This window comes from Pygocentrus nattereri, chromosome 6, assembly GCF_015220715.1.
Source record: "Pygocentrus nattereri isolate fPygNat1 chromosome 6, fPygNat1.pri, whole genome shotgun sequence".
Lineage (NCBI taxonomy): Eukaryota > Metazoa > Chordata > Actinopteri > Characiformes > Serrasalmidae > Pygocentrus > Pygocentrus nattereri.
This window is the reverse complement of record NC_051216.1, coordinates 15195439-15221754: the sequence shown is the minus strand read 5'-3', so window position 1 is coordinate 15221754 and position 26316 is coordinate 15195439. Positions and strand designations below refer to the sequence as shown.

At 38.0% G+C, this 26316-nt stretch overlaps 1 protein-coding gene across 1 annotated transcript; it reads left to right on the top strand.

The window, feature by feature from the left end:
* Nucleotides 1-26085, top strand: trpm2 (transient receptor potential cation channel, subfamily M, member 2). The gene is made up of 32 exons (XM_017691580.2): nucleotides 1-231; nucleotides 1359-1527; nucleotides 3663-3843; nucleotides 4075-4241; nucleotides 4470-4650; nucleotides 5280-5341; nucleotides 5495-5695; nucleotides 6979-7081; nucleotides 8190-8311; nucleotides 9156-9473; nucleotides 10736-10879; nucleotides 11117-11249; nucleotides 12317-12462; nucleotides 12757-12869; nucleotides 13666-13773; nucleotides 14460-14685; nucleotides 14939-15057; nucleotides 15256-15394; nucleotides 16661-16832; nucleotides 17411-17591; nucleotides 18582-18763; nucleotides 19489-19621; nucleotides 20962-21049; nucleotides 21292-21379; nucleotides 21684-21838; nucleotides 21943-21995; nucleotides 22093-22122; nucleotides 22237-22323; nucleotides 22662-22731; nucleotides 23067-23177; nucleotides 23774-23887; nucleotides 24763-26085. The coding sequence occupies exons 1-32, from the start codon at nucleotides 62-64 to the stop codon at nucleotides 24877-24879; spliced, it is 4383 nt and encodes a 1460-aa protein (XP_017547069.2). The 5' UTR covers nucleotides 1-61; the 3' UTR covers nucleotides 24880-26085.
* The last annotated feature ends 231 nt before the right edge of the window (nucleotides 26086-26316 follow it).

Sequence of the window (26316 nt, the reverse complement as noted above, 5' to 3'; positions counted from 1 at the left end):
AAAGCCTCACTTTCCCAGCTTCCTTCTTTCTCTCTTTATCTTTCACTCTTTGTGTGTGAGTATGGGAGATGCAGCAGTGGAGCCTGCGTTGGTGCAGACTCTAGCAGTGAGTGTGGTTAAAAGCTCCAGATGCATTTCTCTATCTCCTTCTTTCCAGCGCTGCTCCCTGTCCTCCTGGATTCAAGAGAACATTAAGAAGAAGGAGTGCTGCTACTTTGTGGAAGATGGCAGGTATGTTTTTGTGATATATGTTTTTTATGCTTGTTTACGTATTCTACCTAAAACAGAGAGCACTGGTGTTCTTTCAGTTGACCTTGCATGTTGTGCTGAGTAATACCAGTGAGATGCTTTGGGGTCTGAATTGATAAAAAAATATCGCTGCTGTCAGAATAAGACCTTGTATGTCCATTTTTGTTGTTTTTATGTTTTTGACATAATTTGAAAGTACCTATGGTTCTACAGCTTCTGTGTTAGGTACACGATGAATGGACCAACAGAAATTGCCCAAAATTAGTTTGAAAAAATGTCTGGTTCCATTGACTTACATTAAGAGTAGAGTATGTTTTTTACTTCTCCTGTAAAGTTACCATTTTGGAGATACAAGGTTTTGATCTGACAACAGTGATATTGCTTTTGTTCATGACAGCAAAGTAGCACAAAATCTGAAAAAAAAAAAAAATAGGTTTTTGCTGGGAATCTTTTGTCTTACAACAACCTGTGTGTACCTCTTCACTGTAAATGCATAACAAAATTGGGCCAAAACCTTATTTCAACAAAATCTCAGGGTTTAAGTAAAGTGTTTGTAACCATTTAATGGTTCATAGCTTTTCGAGGCATCAAATGCTTTGGATGTCTGGTTCCCATCACCGATGTGAGCAATTCTGACTCGGTACATGTCTCCAGAATGAAGCATTTAACATCAAACCACTCTTAATGATTATGTTAACATTTAGGCAAAATCAGTATGTAGAAATTTAGAAATATTGGTGTAATTTCCCCTCTAAGGTTCTTTATAAAAGTAATTTAAAAGTAAGTAGACTAAAAGTAATTCTTCTATTACATCACTCTAATTTGAATAGTGTGTAGTCATCACTCATCGCATTTATTTTTAAATGCCAGTATTAAAGGTGCTTTGAGCTTGACAGACTAGATGTGAGTACTGACAGTGTTCCACATGACCACTCACTCATCCACTACATTAGTAGTTATGAATCACTGACTATGTCACCATGTTCATGCTATCTCTGTTTAAGTAAGTCCAGCTCTGTTAACTATTCTGTTGGTAGTTGGCCAGTGTGTGTGCTGTGTTTGTATTGTTGGGCAGTAACCCATGTGTGAATGTGGATTACCCCACACAGAGAGGGGATTTGTATGTGTGGCTACCCAAAGGTCCACCACACTGATGAGGCCATCAAACCAGAGGAATTCATGGGGGAGCAGTGGGACCAACAGAGGCATGTTAGAGAGGTCCCCACTGATGCATTCGGTGACATCAACTTTGGAGGAATCAGACAAAAAACAGCAAAGGTGAAACAAATGTGTGGACTTTTTGTGAAGGACACTCAAATGCATTATAGTAGAGATCCACGGACCCAATACCAGCTATCAGTATCAATATCAGAAGAATATTGTCACTGTTGGAACAAATCCTCGTATCTCCAAAATGGTAACTTTAAAGGAGAAGGAAAAAAATGTTAACTTGTAATGGAGGTTAATGTAGCAAGACTTTTTCCCAAGTAATTTTGGTGCATTACTATTGGTATCTTTATCATGAAATTTAAAACAATGCAAAGAGTAACTGGAGTTTCCAAATTATGCCTAATGGAGATACAAGTTTTTTGTGCAACAGCAACAACATGCTGAATTGATTATCAAAGGAGGGTAAAATTAATACATGATCCAGTCCTGTAACAAATCTGTCCTGAAACAGCACTCACTCACACTGTGTGATGTGATGTTGTTGGCTGTGTAGAGTTGTATGCAAAACTGCATGTTCCATAGTTTTAAAGGAATTTTCATCTAAAAGCTTATATACACTATAATGCCAAAAGTATTCACTGACCCATCCAAATCATTGAATTCAGGTGTTCCAATCACTTCCATGGCCACATATACTGTGTATAAAACCAAGCACCTAGGCCTGCAGACTGCTTCTACAAACATTTGTGAAAGAATGGGTTCTCATGGGGCTCAGTGAATTCCAGCAGGGTACCGTGATGGGATGCCACCTGTGAAAAGTCCAGTCGTGAAATTTCCTCGCTACTAAATATTCCACAGTCAACTGGCAGAGGTATTATAACAAAGTGGAAGTGATTGTGAACAACAGCAACTCAGCCACAAAGAGGCAGGTCACATAAAATGACAGAACGGGGTCAGCGGATGCTGAGGCGCATAGTGCGCAGAGGTTGCCGACCTTCTGCAGTTTCACGACAGACCTCCAAACTTAATGTGGCCTTCAGATTAGCTCAAGAACAGTTTCAGTCAAATGCAGTGGTGTAAAGCGCCGCCACTGGACTCTAGAGCAGTGGAGATTTGTTCCCTGGAGTAACAAATCATGCTTCTCCATCTGGCAATCCGATGGATGAGTCTGGGTTTGGCGGTTGACAGGAGAACGGTACTTTTCTGACTGCATTGTGCCAAGTGGTAAAGTTTGGTGGAGGGAGGATTATGGTGTGGGATTGTTTTTCAGGAGTTTCGCTCGGCCCCTTAGTTCCAGTGAAAGGAGCTCTTAATGCTTCAGCAGACCAAAAGATTTTGAACAATTTCATGCTCCCAACTTTGTGGGAACAGTTTGGGGATGGCTCCTTCCTGTTCCAACATGACTGCGCACCAGTGCACAAAGCAAGGTCCATAAAGACATGGATGAGCAAGTTTGGTTTGGAAGAACTTGACTGACCTGCACAAAGTCCAGACCTCAACCCGATAGAGCATCTTTGGGATGATTTAGACCAGAGACTGTGAGCCAGGCCTTCTCATCCAACATCAGTGTCTTACCTCACAAATGCGCTTCTGGAAGAGTGGTCAAAAATTCCCATAAACACACTCCTAAATCTTGTGGAAAGCCTTCCCAGAAGAGTTGAAGCTGTTATAGCTGCAAAGGGTGGGCCAGCATCATATATAACCCTATGTATTAAGAATGGGATGCCACTCAAGTTCATATGCATGTGAAGGCAGATGAGTAAATACTTTTGGCAATATAGTGTATGTGTATATATGTGTAAGTATTTATACATAGTGTAATTCATAGTTACTTATGTGAACTTATTTCCAGAACAAAAGTATTCATTTAACAGTATATCTTTGGAAACATTGCCTCCCCAAAATCAGCTTTTATTTAGAAATGTAATATGTTTACTGAAATCTAGAATGAAATATTGAGCTGGAAAATCACAATCATTGTATCATCCTAATTATTCTATTTCCAAATTAAATCTAAATTGGTTTGATGTCTGTCCTTGTTAATGCACTTGAATTAATGTTGTAGGGTGGGTCTATATATAGTCCCATTTGATAGTAATTCATTATGTGTCTTGATGTCTTTGTTCTTCTCCATATTATTCTAAAATATAGAAGATAACAAGAAAAATAAAGCAAGTTTGTGTGTGTGTGTGTGTGTGTGTGTGTGTGTGTGTGTGTGTGTGTGTGTGTGTGTGTGCGTGCAGTATATTCGTGTATCTTCAGAAACATCTGCTGAGGTGTTGTACCAGCTGATGACAGAACGTTGGAAGCTCAACCCCCCAAACCTGTTAATCTCAGTGACAGGTGGAGCCAAAAACTTCTACATGAAGACCCACCTGAAGGATAAGTTCCGCAGAGGGCTAATTAAGGTGGCCCAGACCACAGGTACACACTGACACACAATGCACAAAAAAGTGTTTAAGCCTCTGAATGCAGACTGAAGTTGTGTCTCGCCAACTGCATAAAGATAACACAGATGATTAAGGATAACTGAGATTTACATGTTTGAAAATATGTATTTTTAGGAAGTACATGATAAAAAAATTGCTAGCCAGATGTTTTGAGAATGAGAGGCTCCAAACACTTATCAAGGCAACTGATTTACATCTGTTACAGGTGCTTGGATCCTGACAGGTGGCACACACACGGGTGTGATGAAGCACGTCGGGAGTGCGGTGCGAGACTACACCCTCAGCAGCAACTCTGTAGACGGACAGATTGTGGCAATTGGTGTGACTACCTGGGGGATCATCCACAACCGGCATGGTCTTGTCCATTCTGAGGTGACATACTATATGATTGCCTGGTTTTAAATACTTTTTTAGATGAATGAAAATAAGCTGAAAATCAGCTTATGGGCAAAGCTGATTGGGTCAAATGGTAAGTCAGCGTGTGTGTGTGTATGGGTGTATATATATATATATATATATATATATATATATATATATATATATATATATATATATATATATATATATATATATAGCTTTTTTGCTCTTCTTCTTTTTCAGGGTCGCTTTCCTGCTCATTACTATCTGGATGAGCAGGGTCAGGGCCGTCTCTCCTGTCTGGATGTTAACCATTCTCATTTCCTGCTGGTGGATGATGGTACACAGGGCCATTATGGGGTTGAGATTGATGTTCGTGGTAGGCTGGAGAAACTGATCTCTGAGCAGCCTCTGGGAAACAAAGGTGAGTCAGCAGAAGGGTAACAGGCTATTTTCATTAATGTACCTTTAAGACTGCTATAAAAATATGATTTCTGTTGTGATTGGATGCCCTGTATTGTGCCACATTCAAAAAGTAACCGAGTCTGAAACGCCCCTTATAACTTCAGCCTGAATGGGCAGGGCTAAACTACTGTAGACTGAATTTGGAGGATACATGGAAATTTGACGCTTCATATTACATCACAAAAACAATGAATTCAGTTATATTGAATAAAAATGATTACATTAAAAAGCTATGAAAACTTGGTTTTCCATAATTTGGACCCTTTAAGGATGGCCATTGAGCTCCTTTTGCCTTTCAGTCCTAAGCTAACTGTACACTTTTCCACTTGGCAGCTACTATGAAACAAGTTTATTCAGTTAAAACTCTTTGCAGTGTTCCTCAAACTTACCTCTAGTAGTTTAATAGCAATTTTATGCTGATGGTTAGATACATCGTGGCTACACATTAATATGTTACTTGCAGTTTGCTTTGTTTGGCAGGAGTTGTGTTTACATCGCACATTTCATTCACATGCAACAGTTTGACACTTTTGAATCTTATACAAGCCCCATTTTCTTGAGCTGACAGTTGTCATGTGTCTTTACCAGAAAGTGGTGTGAAGATTCCAGTCGTGTGTGTGGTGCTGGATGGTGGACCTGGAACTCTAAATGTAAGATCACACTTTTCTTGTTGTTGGTTGATGTTTGTACAACACTAATTATATATATATATATATATATATATATATATATATATATATATATATATATATATATATATATATATGCATTTTGGTCTGACTCAAGCATTTCACTTCCCACAGACAATCTACAACTCTATGATGAACAGCACTCCATGTGTTATTCTGGAAGGGTCTGGGCGCTTAGCTGATGTCATCGCTCATGTGGCTGGTCTACCCTTGTTGAAGGTCACTCTGGCTCTGATCCATCGACTGCTGAAGAGGTTTTTCGCAGAGGAGTACGAGTCCTTCTCTGAGATCAAGATCATTGAGTGGACCAAGAAGGTGAGACTGAAAATGTGAATTGTGTTTACAGTGTATTAGCCAGTGCTGAGTTAAGTCCTAAAATAGTGCTAGAAACACAGTGTTTGATAAACACTCATGAATCACAGGTCCCTTTAAATAGTTATATCATTTCCTTAATGTTGGTTAATAGTGGTTAGTAATTATGTAATTGATACTTATGCATCAATAAATGGAACACTGGTTCTTCAAGGGTTCTTTAGTAGAACCTTGCACACTCACCCATATAGAACCTTGCACACTTAAGGGGTTTTTTGAGAGTGATGGAGAATGTGCTGTAGATGGTTCTATATCACATTTTTCTGAAAACTGTTCTTTGTAGCACCAGAAAGGGTTATGCTATTGTTACGGTGTCAGGCTTGTACCAATACAAGAATCATTTTTGGTGCTATATAGAACCCTATTCAAAACGATGCTATATAGAACCATTTTATTTATTTGAGAACCCTTAAAGAATTGTCATTTTAAGAGTATACAATTTGAATAACAAGGCACTTGCACATGCAAATAATCAATGCACTTTAAGTGCTATTCATGAATGTTTTATGAGTGTAATAAGTGATGTGATGTATGTTTGTAAGTGCATTGTAAAATTCAGTTGCAACTAAAAGTGGTCCAATTAATGATTATTAATGTTTAATAAGTATATATTGACCACATTAACCAGTAACAGTTGACTAAGAATTAAGAAAAAAGTTCTAGTCACAAAATAGCAAAAAATGTAACTAACTACTTAAGTCTCTGCATTCAGTACATGCTTAATATTTCAAACTACGGAATTATTGGTATAAATTAGCTATGCCATTTTTAATAACACCTATAATTAATGAGTTTCTTACTATTCAAAATAATCACTGATTATTCCTATTTTGCTATGAGTAAATAGTTCATCAGTTAAATGCTAGTATTTATTATTGTATAGATTATATCATTAAAAACAGCTCGTTTATTAATAAACTATTAGATAAGAAGAATGAACTAAATAAACTATTAGATATGAAGAAGCTATTCATTAAGGCCTGCTTTTATAATGTGTTATCCAATAATTCAGACAAATATATTCTATAGTTTCTATACACTACAATTTCTAACTGGTAATAAATTAAATTTAATAAATTAAAGCTGACAGTCAGAAAAGTCACTGGGTGAGATTGCAAAGCTTAGAAATGAACTCACTGGGAAAATGCCATGACAGTTAGAAATTTCTGAACAGTTGGGAGTGGAACAGCCACACACTCAATATCCTTGTTTGATGCTGTTCACAGATTCAAGACATTGTTCGAATGCCGCAGTTACTGACAGTGTTCTGCATCGACGAGGAGAAAAACAGTGACCTGGATGTGGCCATTCTCCAAGCTTTTCTAAAAGGTGAAAAATATTTTATCGTTATGCTAACTGAATCAAAGTGATTATCGCCATTCACTTGCTGGGAATTGCACTCATCAGCATACTTAAGAAAGTAATAGCTGAGTTCATGTCTCATCAGGCACACTTAGGAACTGAATGCTGAATAAATTCCTGCTTCCATTAGCGGCTGTAACACAGTGTCTATGAGCTTTGGATGTGAGCTGTAATTTATCATGTTTTCTTTATTAAATTTAGGTCCTGTGGATGACAGATGGTTATGCGCATTACAGAACTAATTATGTAACTCTAGTGCTGTGAAAACGCCTTGCAAAGGCTTCTGAGAATGTGATATTTAAAGCTACTCGTCTGGGCAAAAGCAATCGTCGGTAAGAAAACACTAAGAAAATTTAAGAAAAGCCCAAGCACATTTATGATGTGATGTGGTGTGAAGAACTCTGATGCGAGCTTCACTGTAATACCAGGTTCATGATGATGCACTGCACGTATCAAAAGTTTAGATACATTTATTCAAAAGGGTTTTTGCTTTATTTTCAATTTTAAGTTTTAGAACAAAAATAATAAAGTAAAAAAAAAAGTTGCCATTTTTTAGTTTTGGAAATAAATTCATACAGCAAATCTAAAAGATTTGACGCCTCTTCTAATTAGTGAATTCAGCTATTTTAAGGTCATCCGTTCTTTACAAAGCAAAGCATTACAATAGAATGAGATGATCTGGAGCAGCTGCACATGAGCCTAGGATTCTATGTTCAGTGCCAAGTGTGGCCTGGAGGGATATAAAGACCTCTGCATTGGACATGTGGAACTGTGCTTCATGGAGTGATGGAGCTCCATCCAGTGTCTTTGAGATGACGTGGAGTGGCGTTTGTGACCTAGACCTGATCATCCAGCATCAGTACCTGACCTCACTAATGCTCTTGTAGCTGAATATAATCAGATCCTCACAGCAATGTTCCAACATCTAGTGTAAATCCTTCAAAGAGGAATAGGCTGTTACTGCAGCGAAGGAGAACAAAAAAAAACAAAAGAAACATTTGTCTACAAACCTTTGGGCACGTAGTGTACACTTCACTATTTCTTTTTGTTTTTATTTTTATTTGTCTTCCTGCAGCCTCCCGTAGCAGTGTCAGTGTGGGCAAGCAGAAACGGGAGAGACAGCTAGAGCTGGCTGTGGCCTGGAATCGTGTGGACATTGCAGAGAGTGAGATATTTACTGAAGAAAGTCACTGGAAGGTCTGTTACACAGTACATTACATTACTTTCACTGCTCTCATCTTAGGTTCATGTAACATAATATAATGTAAAGGTTGTGCTGTACATGAACATTTCCTATCATGACATCAATGACCAAAATGATCACAGTTTTAGAGTTAGGTTGATACCCGGCGGCACAGGCTGGACCCTTACAATAATGTATGCTGAAATGGTTTACAACCCCAATTCCAGTGAAGTTGGGACGTTGGGTAAAACATAAATAAAAACAGAATACGATGATTTTCAACCTATATTCAATTGAATACACTACAAAGACAAGATGTTTCATGTTCAAACGGATAAACTTTATTGTTTTTTGCAAATATTCACCGATTTTGAACTCCCTAGATTTAATATATTGACATATATTTATATCAAACCTCTTCTGTTAAATCAACTACAGTTGAAATAAATACGAAATTGTTCCAGCGCTGCTACTGCTTATATATAGGGGTGAACAATTTGGCAGGAATGATGATACTTCAAGACATTCAAATTATATGATGTGTCGCAATGTTTCATTCTTCTGAAGTTTGGTTAGTTGGAACCGACATAAAACCTTCAGTAGTGCCCCATTTTAAAAATAATGTCAAGAACTATGAGTACATTGATTTTTATTCAACATTTAATGTACTGACCTGTATTAAGTCCAGGTAAAGAGGTCACTCATTGCGCTCTTTTGTATTGAACTAATCAGCTTGTCAATGTTCTTTAAGTGTTCTTGATATCCTTGGGAGATTGTGATGTAATTTATCATAATAGAAATAAATGTCACCATGTTGCCAACTCTGTTCACTCCAGAAGCTTGCTTGTTGTTTTCCAGTCCAGTGACCTGCACCAGGCCATGTTCTCTGCACTGGTGGGCCATAAATCCGAGTTTGTGCGTCTTCTGCTGGAGAACGGAGTGTGCATCCGCCAGTTTCTCCATCATCAAGACACCCTTCATGAGCTGTATACACACCTGCCCAGCTGCCTTTTCTTGCGCAAACTGGCCAAGCGCGCTCCAAGGGGCACTAAAATTGCACTCAACCATGTGTCGGATGAAGTGCGTCACCTGCTGGGCAGTTTTACTCAGTCGCTGTACGTCCCAGCATCACCCTGTCAGAGAGTAGCAAAACCTAACGATGACATCTGTTTAACTGTGAGTTTGATTTTGCAGTGTTAATACAGTTCGACTCAGAATAAGAATTATGGATGTTTGGAGGGTTAAATAGCGAATTTTAATTACTATAGATGTCAAATGTTTCCCCAGTTGTGTAAGAAAGAAAGATGTAAGGCAGTTTCCTGCAGTAAACTATAGCGCTTCATCTGACATTGTCTCAAGTGGACTCTTTCAACACATATTTATTTACTGTGAGGAACATTTCTCTTCAAATATTTAAATATTTAAAATTCTTAACATATGTAGTTGTTGTGAATTAGCCAAGTAGCTAGATTAAATTGGTCTTGCGATTTAAACCAAAGTGATAACTGTTGACAAATGAAGGTTACTTGTGTAGCTACTCTGTTGCTTGAATATATCTTCACTGTCAGAACAAAAAACTGTATCTCCAGTTGTGTTGTACATTTCTCTTTTGATTTCTTTGTCCATTATTTGAAATACTAGCCGCCCAATAGAAATACTAGATGCCTATTAGAAATGGCCCAAAATGTCTTGGAATAATACCTTTTTATATTACCTTGTATTGAAAGTTAACATATGAAGTTAAGAAACATTGATACTTTTTGATGTTCGCTTAAGTGTTTTGACTCCACACCTCTATTTACGAGTAAGATTTGGCATAATACGTATACCTTCATTTAAATGTCAGTTCTTTCTAGGATTCTAGATTTCTAGGATATGTCAGATACTTAACCCCACTAACTAACCCCACAGCCAAGCACAACAAAGCCCACATTTACTCTCCAGTGAGCTTGACCATTGCTGTTTAATTATCACTGGATGCACTCCAGTGATAACTAAACCCAGCCTGTCTGTAACTACACACAGCCTTAGTTTTGTCAAGTCACCCTTCCAAATTCCCATCCAAGAGGCCTTTCTTTAGCATTCGTAGATTCAACAAGCAAAGAGGATCCAGTATAGTCTGATTTATTTCAAGGCGAGAGTAGCATGCATTCAATTTACAGCTTGAAGGTTGCTAAAGGATTTAACCGTGTTAAAGGGAGATTGCATTAATGTGTTACTATCACCTTAACTTCTTCAGCCCTAATGTAAACATATATTCATAAGTGGATATACACAACTTAACAACAATAAATGTCTCTCATACTGTAAGTGTGGCACCGTCCGAGAGACTTTTTGCATGGTTGCAAGTGTTTCATATCAAAATGGTAACTTAAATGTGTTTTGAGAAACAGTTGCTGCTGCAAACATTGCTGATCATCCTGCTATGATCCTGACAGGTGCCAGCCAAAGGCCACAGCGTGGAGCTGCCATGCTTTGAGGAGAAGAGAGCTCCAGACACTGTATGGGACCCAGGCAGAGACCTTTTCCTCTGGAGTGTGCTGCAGAACAAGAGAGAGCTGGCAGAAATCACTTGGGAACAGGTAACATTGGACAAGCGTTAGACAAGAGGTCAGTGGTCTAGGGAGCCGATCAGTAGACACAGATTAATAGATGGAGAAAGATTCTTGATAGAAAATTACACTGACTCAGCAATTTAAACCAGCCGTAATCTGAGTTTATACTGTGGATATACAAATTTAGGACAAACTTGAAAGGTTTCTTTTTCTGAGACCTCCATCCCTGGTTAAGAACACATGTTGTGCGTCTCTATTTTGCAGTGCAGTGACTGTATGGCTGCTGCTCTGGCTGCCAGTAAGATCCTGAAGAAGCTTGCTGAAGAGGGAGGGGATAATGGAGAGGAAACTGAATCTATGCGAGAACTCGCCAAACACTATGAGAAACGAGCCATCGGTACAGGGCAACATTTGTTCTATACAGTAGTCATGGCGGAATATTGAAAACCACTGTCCTATATATGTTAATAATGTTTTTAATTATAAAACATAATAAGTAGTACATTCAGAATACATGTAAAATACACTTTGATAAGGCACATAGGTAAAGCATTCTCATTTTTATTCAATTTAAACTGTTCCGCACTGTTACTACTTGGCAGTTTTCTTTCTGTAGTTCTCGTCTGTTAATATGTAATATGTTTTATATTTAATATGTAAAATATCCAATTATTATTTGAATGATGGTCTGAAGATCTCACCATTGATAATTTATCATTCTACTCAGGCTTAAGGAGAAACTTCAGAGTTTGTAAATAAACCACTTGCTGCGTTCTTCATTAGTCTTCAATGTGTATTTGGGTGTAATTTACTGTATTTTAATATTTCTTTTAAAGATTGTATGGTTATTTTTAAATTTACTGGGTGAGTGTTCTGAAAATATTTTCCTAAAATCATAAACGGTACTGTATTCTGAACACTGGCTTTATAATATGTAACAGATTTCTGTATTATAAATACATATTACATTATTACAAATACATTACATCTTAACCTGTGTACCTACCACACAGCAGGTAAGTTTGCAATTGCTTGCCATGTTCTGGTTGTTCTTTTAATCAATAATAACTTAAACAGTACAGATTACAATATTCTAAACTAGACACAAGAGGGCATGTTATGCTGACAGTTCATCTGCCTTCATTTAACTACATTTCATATTCAAGGCATTCTGGATGTTTTTTTTTCCCTGAACATTCCTTAACGTTATTAAATTATTCCCTTAAAATTTTTTAATTATTATGGAATAATCTGTAGGTCTCATACATGATTCTGGATGGATCGTCTTCTGATCTGAATGATCTGAAACCTCTGGAGAGTATTAACATTGTATTATAATTGTTTTAGCATATATAATTTTTTCATTTGTATCACCTGCAGTAACACATTTATTTGATTGTAAATTATTATAAAATTTTCAGTGGAAGTGTGTATATCAAAGACAATTCTCTTTGCATTTTGCAGGTGTGTTCAGCGAGTGTCATAGCAATGATGAACAGAGAGCTCAGAAGCTGCTGACTCGAGTCTCGCCATCTTGGGGCGGGGCAACCTGTCTGCGCCTCGCCCTCGAGGCTGATGACAAGAGCTTCATAGCTCACTCAGGGGTCCAGGTAAACATGCTTACAGTTACCTCTCTTTAAGAATGGACAAAAGTGATACAGGGTTTTTGTCAGTCTGAACCAAAAGCTTAATCATCACCATAAATTCATACATACATCCCCCCTAAATTGCTAACTAGTAGGTTAGATAGATATGAGAGTGAGAAATTACCGTGTGGGCTTACATAGACATTACATAGAAGTTTAAGGGACAAAAATTCTATTTGCCATCATTCTATTTACCAATTATAACCACCACAGCAATTGCAAACACCATGTTAGAAATAACCTAACTGGCTGTTTCAGGCCCTGTTGACTCAGATCTGGTATGGGGAGATAGCTGTGGATAACCCACAATGGAAGCTCCTGCTCTGCATGGTTTTCTTTCCACTTATCTACACCGGATTTTTGGCCTTCAGGTAACATTGAGTGACAAAAACAGGTGATTTTAATGTTGTTATTTGTGTTTTCTGTTATTACATTTTTCTGCCACCCAGGAATTTTATGTAACATGCCATTGGAAATGTTAAGAAAATGTACGTTTACATTAAAGTTTGTGTATTAAACATTACTTTAAAAGTTACAGAAGTTTATTTTCTACGTTATGTGGCTTCTGTAACATCTCTTTTGAGGCTCCGACAGTAGTCAGCATGCATACTAGGGCTCCATTTCCCTTGGTCCTGCTTTTTTATTCACCTTGATGAAATTGTTCCCTGTGCTCATCACTGACAGTGCTCAGGGATTCTCAGGGACAGATGAGAGTCCAGGCAATGTATCTTTAACGATGTTAGTTGTCATAGCTCTGTATGATGTTAATAGGTCTCTCACATCTTCATAATAAATTTGTATATATGAGAACATTTGCATTGCTGCTTTAATTGTATAACATAATAAATGTGCCAGACCAAAGTCACTCTTTCATCTATTTCAAATAACTTAAAATATAAGTTAATAAACTGATTGCCTATTTGAATTCAAAGTATGTATAAGTTATGAAATCATGGGAGGATCACAGGAAAGATCCACCACACGGTGGCAGTGTTTCATCAAGATCGAATCTAGGGCAGCTTTGAAACAGACACTTTTGATGACATTTTCTGAAGAACCTGTCGTGATTAGCATTAAAAATGGATTGGATTAGGAATTTGATGGTATACACATTGGCATGCAATGATCCTAATGATGACAAATGTATGTGTTTGTATGTTTTGTTAGGCGAGATGAGGCCATGCGAAGAGAAGCGGAGCGGACAGAAGAGGAGAAGCTGGTGATGGACTCTGTCACTGGATTCTGTGCTGATGACAGAGACAGACCTCAGAATCGGTACTAACAATTCAGATTTCGTGGAACATCCATTCCGATAAAGATGCTTTTAGGTTTTGAGACTTCATTTTAACCACACGTTCTAAGATCTGGAAGTCCACATTAATTCAATGGAACACTTCCTTATTGTTCAGCATAATTAAGACTGAAATTGATGGCAGAGAAAATCTTATACAATTATGAATAAGTAATGTGGGTGGATAAAACATTTAAATCCATATTTGTGAGTTCAGACCTTACTGACCGGCCGCTTCATTAAAACCATCTCCTTGTTTCTCCACTCCACTTATCTGCTCCACTTACCATGTAGGTGCACTTTGTAGTTCTACATTTATAGAACATAGTCCAACTGTCTGTTTCTTTGCATACTTTGTTTCCCCCCTTTCACCCTGTTCTTCAATGGTCAGGACCCCAACAATATCACCACATATTATTTGGGTGATGGATCATTCTCAGCAATGCAGTAACACTGATGTGGTAGTGGTGGTGTGTTAGTGTGTGTTGTGCTGGTCTGAGTGGATCAGACACAGCAGTGCTGCTGGAGTTCTTGAACACCTTAGTGTCACTGCTGGACTGAGAATAGTCCACCAACCAAAAATATCCAGCCAACAGCGGAGTGTCTGTTTACTTTACTTTAAAAAGAATTCTGTACTACTTTAAAAAGAGTTCTTCCTTTGTATCTACAGTGACCAATCTCAGAAGTCTCACGTACGTCCTCTGAACTGTTGGACGCGGCTGATGGGTCTGTTCACCTGCCCTCAGGTGAAGTTCTACTGGAACATCGCCTCCTACTTTGGTTTCCTCTGCCTCTTTGCTGTGGTGCTAATGACAGACTTCCAGCCTTCACCATCCTGGAAGGAGTTCCTACTGTATGTGTGGCTGATCTCTCTGGTGTGTGAGGAGGTCAGACAGGTGAGATTGGCACAGGCACAATAAAATCTAATCAAGCATATCTCAGAATAAAATAGTCAGAAAAAGGACTTACAGTAAGTGTATTTGGTATCACAGTATAATAGTACAATGTTGTCTCTTGACTTTGAGTACAGAAATCATTTTATAAATATTAAAGACAATGTTTTCCATTTTTTTTCTTAGTGTTAATTGAGTGTGCTAGTATTTGTGGAGGACATTACATGTTTGGTGTCAATTTACTCCTTCTGTTTAGCTCTTCAATGACTCGGATGGATTTGGCCTTCAGAAGAAAGCGAAGATGTACATTAAAGACCTGTGGAACATTTTGGATGTGCTGTCGATAATGCTTTTCATCATTGGCCTGGCTTGCAGGTCAGCTTACTGGCTCAACATTGGCTTTCTCTAGGGGAACACTGTTCACTAAAAGCCATTGTATCATTTGTATATTTTTCTCAGTTTTATAGTAGATGTCATATTTGCATGAGAGCCTAGTTACATGCATACATACCTACACACAAACATACATACAGTCCATACATGACATTATAAGACACTTAATTTCTCCTTCAGGCTGCAGGCTTCTGGAACAGTGTTCTATGTGGGTAAAGTCATCCTCTGCATCGACTTCATCATATTCTGCTTGCGCCTGATGGCCATCTTCACCATCAGCAGAACCTTAGGTCCTAAGATTATCATTGTCAGGAAAATGGTGAGAATAAAATCGCTAAAGTAGAGTTGATGCAGTACATATAGTTCATGCATTTATAGCACCTGAACCAGGGATGCCCTGATAAGGGAATTGTGAGCTGTTGCTCAAAGGTGTCTGCCTGAGCCAATACATAAAAACGTTTGTAAAATGTAGAAATTGGGACTGTTATAGAAAGACTAGAAAACATTTACAGTCATATGCAAAAGTTTGGATGCCCCTGGTCAAATTCCAGACCTAGTTTCCAAAAAAGTGAAAACAGTACAAAGACAACATATTTACTGTATCAACTTTATTGTTTATATATATATATATATATATATATATATATATATATATATATATATATATATATATATATATATAAAACATCACTTTTCCTTTGAACAACCTTCAGAAATAATTTAGGAATCGAGGACACAAATTGTAGAATTGTAGATGTGAAATGCATGAAATGCTTGAAATAAGTCATGTTATTGGGGTGTGTTAGTGCCAATTGCATGGGTAACTTACACACTCCAGATAGTAGCAATATTAATGCTTAGGGGTACATATGCATTTGGGAGCAACATATACTGCCATCTAGACAACGTCTTTTTCAGGGACGTCCCTTCTTGTGGAGGTTGTAAAAATGTTATAGCACATTTTTCACTTCATGTTTTGTCCTTTCTGTGTTTGCCATTTTCTATAAATAGAAATTGTGCAATAAAATTAGAATAAAATACTACATTTAGGACTGTTTCCAGTAGAGGATGTATTAACTTATTTTGTCTTAATAAATCAACAAAACATGTAATCTGACCAGGAGTGTTGAAACGTTTGCGTGTGACTGTATATTTGTACTGCAGATTTACAAATGTAGTACAATGAATAAAATGATGACATATTAGCACAGTAACGCAGTGTTGCCTAAAAATTCTGCTCTTCTACAATAAATATGTTGCCAGATGTGACTTTGAAATATTAAGGCTGATAGGCTTTTTAAAGCAATTATCTGCCAATGCTGTTATGTGTCCAATTTCATCATGCATATCGAACCTAACATCTGTAGATGATGCTGATTAATGTACTGTCAACAGTTGTGTATCAATACTATGCTGCTGCATGTATTATATATATATATATATTACTGTATATGTTCAGTTGTGTATGTATTATTATTCAACATATTCCAAAAAGACAGGACCAACTGAGATACATGCTCAACTACCTGATTTACTCTTCTAACTCTTCCTTTTTATCTCTCTCTCTCTCTCTCTCTCTCTCTAGATGATGGATCTGTTCTTCTTCATGTTCCTACTCAGTATCTGGGTGGTGGCCTATGGAGTGGCCAAACAGGGCATCCTCATTCAGAATGAGGAGCGTCTCAACTGGATCTTTCGTGGAGCTGTGTATGAGCCCTACCTCATCATCTTTGGGAACATTCCAGCTAGTATAGACAGTGAGTAAGATGAAGCAAAGAGTTTGCAAACTAAGAATTAAACTTATCAGAGCACATGAATATGAAGACGAGGTGTTCGACTCTCAGGTGTGGCGCAGCAGAAGATGGGCTCTGTCCGTTGTTCCTAATTTTGTCTGGGAGTTTATTCTAACACTGTCATCTCAGAAGTGTGTTCTCTGTAGAGGACTTATTAACTTTTAACTCGGTTTTGTTTACAAAAATCAGCAAAGCATATAATTTGACCAGGGGTGTGCAAACGTTTGCATACGACTGTTTAATACTTTGCTATTTGCTGATCCAGGAATTGATACAAAAGTAATGAGGAATACAGGAATCGAGGAATCAGTCCATTATCTTATTCAGAATAATCCCTAAGGCTTCTGCTCATTGTCTAGCAAATTTCTTTGGATGGACAGATGGTCTAATCCTGGTGGGGGTAGATAATGCCGTCTTAGAGCTCCATCACAGAAATAATGGACACTCAGTGGACTAAGTACTTGCAATATGCTTCTCTGCAGAATATGTTGAAAGTTCTGAAGGATTCCATACTGATGCTTGATCTTTTTTATGTGCTCCAGATACACAGTTTACCATGGACAGTTGTAGTGTAAATGGCACAGATCCTTTGAAGCCCAAGTGTCCAGTGCTGAATGATGATAACATTCCAGTCTTCCCAGAATGGCTGACCATCATCATGCTGTGTGTTTACCTGCTGTTTGCCAACATATTGCTTCTCAACCTCCTCATAGCCATCTTCAAGTGAGTACTACACCTTCACAGTCTGGGCCCATTGCAAGAGGTCAGTATTTTGGTAATTACCAGAATTAGAAGGGTACCTTATAGATGGAATTTATTACCCTGAGCCATGGCTGAGAGTCCAGAATGAGTGTAAGTGCAGCTAAGGGTCCCTCTTCTCACCCTTGGAGTATGACAGTCAGCCCCCTGCATAGTTACACTGCAAGTCCTTTTTCTCAAGTATACTAAAAGAGTCAATAAATTATGCGCATTATGTATTTCAGGACAGTACTAACTCACAAATAGAGGTAAAGGGCCTATATCACGAAAACACAACTCTTCTGGCTTTTTTTATAATGAGTTATATAGCAGTTTATACCTGTTTATATATAATGAAGTAGCAGGTATAAGCAGGTAGATTTCACTTCTCAGTCCACACAGTCCATATTTAAAACTTAATCTGCAAACACAGCCAGTTTTGATTTGATTGTTTTTGTGATGTCATGAAAAACCACTTGTTTATGTACATATCTGCCCATTCAGCCTATATGAGTTTAGCCCCACCCACTCACACTGAACAGCCTTTTAAATAAGGTGCAACATAACACAGCCAAGTAGAACACAGGGCTTTTACATATCACTGCTGTCTGAACAAAATTTTGTATATCCAAAATAGTAACTTTACAGGAGAAGGACAAAACATACTTTACGCTTAATGTAAGTCAATGGAACCAGACATTTTTCCAAGTAATTGTGAGCCATGTGTTTTGGTCCATTCATCATGATGTAAAGAGCAATAGGTATTTTGAAATTCTGAAAGCAGCGATATACTGGTCTTAAAGGCACTATAACCATAAACACCCTGATTATATATACAAGTTTGATTCAAATATTTCACATTTTTAATTTGTTTTATTTCGATTTTGTGTTCCATACACTTCTATACATTAAAAATGTCTAATGTCTAGTAATCCAATGTCTATAAATGAACTGCTCTGCCCTTGTATTCCATAGCTACACATTCACAGAGGTGCAGGATAATACAGACACTATCTGGAAGTTTCAACGTTATGAGCTGATAAAGGAATACCACAGCCGTCCTGCTCTGCCCCCGCCCTTCATCCTCCTGAGCCATCTGTACCTGTTAATCATACATGTGTTGCTGCGACGACCCACTGACAAACACAGGCACTTCAGTAAGCAAGTGTCACTGAAATACTAACAAAGATTCCAAATCTTTATGTAGCACCTAAAAGAAGAAGTGCAGTGCAGATTAGTTTTAGCTCATTAAATCATGTAGACTAATCTTATGTCAGTTACTTCGATGCCTTACTTTGGCAGTTGTTACATAATTGTTGCAATATTCTAAGAATGTCCCACCTCCTTGTGTTTTTATTGCTATGTCTGTCAAACCTTCCATGTAGACTGCCTGGTAGCATCCATAACACTTGTACTATCAGACTAAAATACTCAGCAGAACAAAGAAAATGATCAAAGCACACAGAGGAGTAAATATGAAATCTTTTTTTTATTCCAAAATAAACTAGCTTTACAAGATATTCAGCACAGGCGTTTATGTTTGAGAACTGGCAAAATATACATAAAGGCCAGTTTAAAGGGAACTGTTTGACGATGAGTGCATTAAAATGATTTTTAGCAAATACAATAAACCAGAAAAAATGTTGATCTTTTCCGAAATTGAGCTCGCATAGTGTAGCATTTACTAGCTTTGACTAAACTGTGAGCACAAAGCCCTTTCAGCTTCAGGAATGAAACAAACAGCATCACCAGATGATCAGCATAGCATGTGTCTGGCATTATATATCCCTTAGTTATATTTTTCACCATTTCTTAGCATATGTTTAAGATCTGGGTTCAAGTGAGGTTTTGGTAAAGCTAAATGCTGATTCATCATGTCCAGGGCAGGAGGTGAGTCAGGCAGAGGATGAGGAGCTGTTATCATGGGAGTCATTCATGAAGGACAATTATCTGTCATCTCTGAGGCAGGATAAGAGCCAGAGTGTGGAGCATCGCATCCAGGACACAGTAGAAAAGTAAGATTCCTGCCATATTCCATGACATACAAATACCCCACACACTCGCTTTTCATGGTACATGACTTACCATAATGTTATAGAATGATACCCATATGATGCAGCACTTTTGAGTGATCCAAACCTCACTACCAGAAATTTCCTGAACCACTGAATATCATCAGAGCATTAAATAATGGTATCAACAATTAAATAGTGGCCATAACCATATAAATACACCATATTTCCAAAATTATTCACTCACCTATCCAAATCATTGAATTCAGGTGTTCCAATCACTTCCATGGCCACAGGTGTATAAAACACCTAGGCAAGCACACTGCTTGTACAAACATTTATGAAAGAATGGGTCGCTCTCAGGAGCTCAGTGAATTCCAGCATGGTACCATGATAAGATGCCACATGTCCAGTCGTGAAATCTATATTCCACAGTCAACTGTCAGTGGTATTATAACAAAGTGGAAGCGACTGGGAACGATAGCAACTCAGCCATGAATTGGTAGGCCTCGTAAAATGACAGAGCGAGGTCAGCAGATGCTGAGGCACATAGAGCGCAGAGGTCACCAACTTTCTGCAGAGTCAATCGCTACAGACCTCCAAACTTCATGTGGCCTTCAGATTAGCTCAAGAGCAGTAAGTAGAGAGCTTCATGGAATGGGTTTCCAATGCCAAGCAGCTGCATCCAAGCCTTACATCACCAAGCACAATGCAAAGCGTTGAATGCAGTGGTGTAAAGCGCCACCACTGGACTCTGAACCTTTGTGGAAAGCCTTCCCAGAAGAATTGAAGCTATTATAGCTGCAAAGGGTGGGCTGATGTCATATTAAACCTTATGGATTAAGAATGGGATCTCACTCAATTTCATATGCATGAGAAGGCAGATGCGCAAATACTTTTGGCAATATAGTGTATTTCTACGTAAGGTACATCAATGTTTTCATCAGTTTTTTCAATAATATGACATCTATTTGTTACAGACAAGTGTATAAAATGATTCTAACATGTCAGTCTAGTGCTCCTTCATGTAATCAAATGATTAGCTGGACTCTAAGAAGCTGTAAATGACAATTAAGAAATTTAAGATAGATTTGATGAAAAAATCTATAGAACCAGAACGACTAAAAAGCCGCATAACATGGCAGATAACAGAGGAGATATCTTTAAAAATTCTTACAATATTGAATAAAACATCTAAAAGTACCTTTTGGTGAATATTTTGTAACATGTAAAACCACAATGTATTACTGCAAATAAAATGACTAAAAACATGTTCACATGGCATTATGGAATTATGGTTTATAAGCAAACAAAGTTTTATTATAAGACTTATTGTTTTTCAGGGTTGAAACCATGTCAGAACTACTGGAACGAGAACATGACAGAGGTTCTGGTGCCGTGGCGAAAAGGCTGGCCCGGCTGGAGGAACAGGTCTATAATTAGCATCATTGAATCTATTTGGGGCTTTCAACTCCAGCGTAGTTTGTCTTAGTTTCTGCTTTGCATTTAAATGACAGGTTGATTTAGAGAAGGGATGGCTTGGTAACTCCTGGTTAAGTAGTATAGCAGTCATAAAGTAGATGAAATAATGTTGTTCCAGCCCCTTAGGTTAACTAAATCTTGAGCTTCTGAGTATGAAGGTCTGATATAAAAGCTGTGTCATTTTATGTTAGGTCTCACAGTCCACTAAAGCTCTACAGTGGATTATGGACACTCTTCAATCCCAGGGCTACAAATCTAAACAGGAGGCACCAATAATGGGTGAGACTGATGGTTTCATTTCCTCTTTGCAAACAAAATATGCTGTTTTTCATTCTGCACATTCTTCCATTTCTCTGATTTGCATGATTATCAGAATTCTTAGTCCCTCATGGTTAGCCAGTCCCATTAAACCAACAGATGTGCCAAGCTTCATCACTGGTATCAAGAAAAGAGGAGGCATTTCTGACATGAGCAAAACTGCACACTTATGAAAGGCTACTCCAGCTTTGTTTGAGTAGAGAGGTAGTTGAGTCTCTTGCTTTCAGCAGAAACAGTTCAGACTTACAGAGCCTTTTATTTTCAGCCTGTGCAGTGAAGAGCACTGAGAGTGACCCTTCAGAATCTACTGGGCATGAACCAGAGGAGGAGAAGACTCATCACTTCTATGCCCGCCAGCACTACTATCCTGACAGTGCTGTTAAACGCTTCCCTGTGCCTGAGGAGAAAGTGCCTTGGGAGGTACCTGCTCTAGACCGTATTTATCACAAATTACCAAAACTTATAAGTGCTTTATAAAAGAATGTGTAGAAGAAATAGTAATCAGAAAGTCTATTCTGTTGTAGGTGGACTTCCCCCCTTACTATCCTCCAATTTACAATCAACAAGAAACCCCAGAGTATGTCTTTAGTGGCCTTCATCCATGTTGAAATCTGAGTGGAACTGTCATTGCCATTTAATCTTGACAACTATGTTTGTGTTTCTATATTTTTCAGTTCAGAGAGTTCAGCCTTAGACAGCCACAGGTAAACGATGCATTTTAAACAATTTACTAGCCTCTTATTTATTTATTCATGTATTTCTTTTGGCATCTGTTGACTTAATCTATCACAGTGTTATAAATGAGTCTGAATTTTCAGGAACCCTGCAGGGCGAACAGGAATAAAGGGAAGAGGAGCTCTAAAAGGCCTTGGCCCTAATCACATTCTAGACCCAGTTATCACAAGGTACTAGATGTAGAAGTGTTCAAATCCAATTTCCGACTTACAGTGAGTCTATTATTATTAAATATAGTCTCAAATCTTAAACATTATATCATCTGATTGATATTTATAGTTGATTTGGTCGACTGCCATCACTGTAACATTGATGAGATGATGATAAGATTATGACCACGACGTGAGCAGATTAGTAGTATGAGTCATACTGAGTTCATCTCACTAAAGAGGTCATCTCACTAGAGAGAGTTTCAGAGTGAAGATTGTAAAGTGTGTGGGTTATAATGAAGGACTGTTATGTATTTGTTTGTTTGTTTATTTATTTATTTGTCTTTTTTTTCCTCTAGATCTGAAGGCTCTGTGTTGGAGTTCTTGGCTGTCTGGGAGGAGACAGCAGGATGCTGGACATTCCCTGGGGTGAGAATCCTCCAGTAAAACACTGCTGTTTTGTTTATAGTTAAACATTTCTGATTCTGATTTATGATTTTAGAAACTACATTCATCAACATGCCTAATTGTAAAGTACATTAGTGCCACATTCATTTCATATACAATATTGTGCTTGTTTGAGTGTCTGACTTCTTTGAGTAGCACTGTACCTTAGCAAAAAAAAAAAATACAGTGATTTATGGGATCTTTGAGATGTAATATGTGGTCGTAGGTCATTTTAATGGAGTTTATCTTGTTAAACTGTGCTTTTTATCTGTGCAACTGATTTCACTGTCAAAAGTTGTACCAAATATAACCTCCAGGGTCCTGCCCAGCCCGGAGCACCGTTACCCAAGAGGCTCGAAACAGCACTAGGGAAGAAGCTTTACCAGAAAATCAAAGCCAAAATAGAGTCAGGGACTGGCGTCAAAGAGGTGAATGTTAAAGAATGAACCAGTAATACACTCTTGTCTACACCTGGAAGTGAGAAAACACTCATGGGTCCATGCTAGTTAACCTACACTCCTAAAAATGAAGATGCCTCAAAGGTTTCTTTGAGTGAGGACATAAAAGAACCACTTCTGATTCCTTGAAGTGCCATGTTTGAAGGTAACTAGAACCTTTACACTATGCAAAGGTTCTTTAAAGTTTGAAAAGATTCTTCACAGCTCATTTATAAAAGTTCACTAAAGCACTACCCACTGAAAGGTTCTGGCAGGAACCATAAGTCCATAAGTTATTTTACTATGGTATTGTGCAAAGAGCACTTATTGGGACCTTTAAATTAAAGAGCATAATTAGATGACATTACAGAGGTTAATGTCAGATATACCACCTGTGTTAGCCATTCAGGTAGCAGAGTTGTTGTCATTACTGAATGTAGCCATCCTTCTTTTCACATATTATTTGGCAAAAAGCCACTGGGTAAATGTTTTTACACCATTCGCTGGCTACATACATGTTGTGGAGACACAGAGGTTGTGATTTTGGAAACATTCAGAGGGATTTTTGGTGCTCTGCTCTTTTCCAGGTCTACAAGGGTTATGTAGATGACAGCCGTAACACTGATAATGCCTGGGTGGAAACCACTGTAATAACAGTTCATTTCGACCGGCGGAGCCTGCTGACGGGTGATGGCGGTGAGGTAGGAAGGTTTTTCTTTCTTCCCTTCAGTTATGCTGTCTCTCTGTCTCTCAACTAGACTGGACTGGACTGCTTCAGCAAGATTTTATAGTAAATGTCGAGATCTCATATTCATTAGTATAATTTATATTAACATACTGTCATTGTTCAAAGAAAACAGTGAACTGTTTTGTAAACGGCACGTTAACAGAAAAAGGCAAAACCATCTCTACCTTAAAGTTAAAAGTAAAAATCTTAAAAATTTAATTACTTTTGTTTTTTTGTTGTTTTTTTTTGACAATGACAATTCACTGATCAACCGTAACATTAAAACCACCTTCTTGTATCTACTCTCATTGTCTATATTATCAGCTCTTCTTATCATAAGTTTACTTCTACATCTGTTTCTCTGCCTACTTTGTTAGCCCCCTTAACAAAGTATCCTAGGCCTAACAAAGTAGGCAGAGAAACAGATGGACTACAGTCTATAATCGTAGAATGTGGTGTAACTGAGTGATGAGACAGAGACAGAGAGAGCAAGGCATTAGATAAGCACTCCTATATGGTAAGTGGAACTGACAAAATGGACAATGAGTGTAGAAATGAGTCGGTTTTAACAAACTGGTCGGTCAGTGTACATAATAATATAATGTATATGTTATAATATATGGTAAAATTAAAATTATTACAATGATATAAAGATGATATATTAATGATGGTCTATGATAGAGCTTTTAAAACTCAGATTTAATTAACCCTTTCAGCGCTGGCTTTTATTCAGATACTAATCTTAAGGCATATTATTCAGAAACTACTATAAATTACTTTGAGATGTAAGTTGTGTTGTTAAGACATGAATGATTAAGACACTCATCTAATGCCATGCTCTCTCCTCAGATGGGCAGCTGCTCTGAGCAGTTCCAGTGGCAGGAGGTGAGCAGCAGAACAGCCGTGCGCCCATACCAGCGAGAGGCTCTTCGTCTCATCGCCCAGTTACACAACACCAACTTCTGAGTCTCAGGAAGACACAAACACTCTTGATACCTCAGTGCTTCACCAGACAGAGCTACAGTACTACCCTGAAAGCAGTTAAGGATCTGTTTATCATGTTCAAAACTAGCTCACTTTTTAAAGTTTGTTTTGCTGGCTGTAGTGCAGAACCAAAATGTTTTTTTGTTTGGAAGGAATGCAATAAGAATACATAAGCCATATACAGTAGCTATAATAAGCTTACCATACCAAAAATCATTTCTTTACTAGTACTTTGTTACAAGTTCTGTTGCCTTAAAGGGCTCATATCCTACATTTTTGTTGTACTTTGTTCCCCCCTGAGGTCCACTTATGATGTCTGCGTGTACCAATATGTACCATACTTTATTTTTACATGACCTTTTTCCAACTTTTCTTTGTCTGTATGATTTTCTTTATCCTTTAAACAGACTGGTTTTGTTACTATGCCCTAAAGACCAAAACATGTAAATGATCCCTGTATTGTGCCTTGTGCAAAAAGCAGTCTAGGCTGACAAACTTCTAATAATTTCAGTGTGACTGGATGGGGCTAAACTGCTCTGGACACAATATCTTGAGCCCACTCTTCCATGAACTGGGTGCACATTTCAGACAGAATTTTGTGCCTGGATGCCTATTAAGAAAAGTTAAGATTGAGCTCTGGTGATTTTGTTGGTCACTAAGATTGTTCCAGTGTTCCATCATGTCTGTTGAACCGGTCACCTACAAACATCCTACAGTTGTCATCCTAGAGTGTGGGAAACACAATGTTTGTGGAAGATGGGCTAAATTGCACAGGAAGTATCTCCAGAGGCTGGTGTAATCCATATATGCCAGGATTGGTATGGTCATTAAGGCAGGGGGATGCATAACTAAGCATTAGGGGAGAAATGATGCGTGTAAATAGCTTTTGCCACCTGAGAGCTTAACCTCAGACTTCATACTGCACACTGCACCTCTTTCTGATTCCTTGTTGCTTATTTTAGTTTTAGTTGCTTACACAGCCTCATTGCTGCCGCATACATTACAATGAGACAGTCTTTTGCTCCTATTACTCAAACCAGGTTTTCTATCCTGATCACTGTTTTACAGTGCTTTAGATGCATAGTGAAATCATTCAGCATAGCTTTAACATGTATCTAGGCCATTTAAAGCCATAAGTAATGGTAAATTGAGTTGATGTAAAAAAAATAAATACATTATTCCACAGAAGTGTGTTTGATAGTCGTCTTTTTCCCTGGGATTAGGTTGCAGGAGAAAGGAAAAGGCCATGTGATAAGACCAAACAGTTTCCAATACTGTTAGGCAAAGCGCTTCTAACAGATCCACGCCCCAGAATTCAAATGTGTGCCTGCATATTTAGATATGGCCAGGACATGATGGAGCTTTGCATAGAGATCAAGTTGCTTATTTGACATGATAAATACAAAATTATACAAAAAA

Excerpts from the sequence above, each read along its gene's own strand:
- trpm2 (XM_017691580.2), top strand. The coding sequence starts at position 62 with ATGGGAGATGCAGCAGTGGAGCCTGCGTTGGTGCAGACTCTAGCAGTG. Across the intron at positions 4,242-4,469 it reads ATGGTCTTGTCCATTCTGAG|GGTCGCTTTCCTGCTCATTA; the intron begins GTGACATACTAT and ends CTTCTTTTTCAG. Across the intron at positions 5,696-6,978 it reads TCATTGAGTGGACCAAGAAG|ATTCAAGACATTGTTCGAAT; the intron begins GTGAGACTGAAA and ends TGCTGTTCACAG.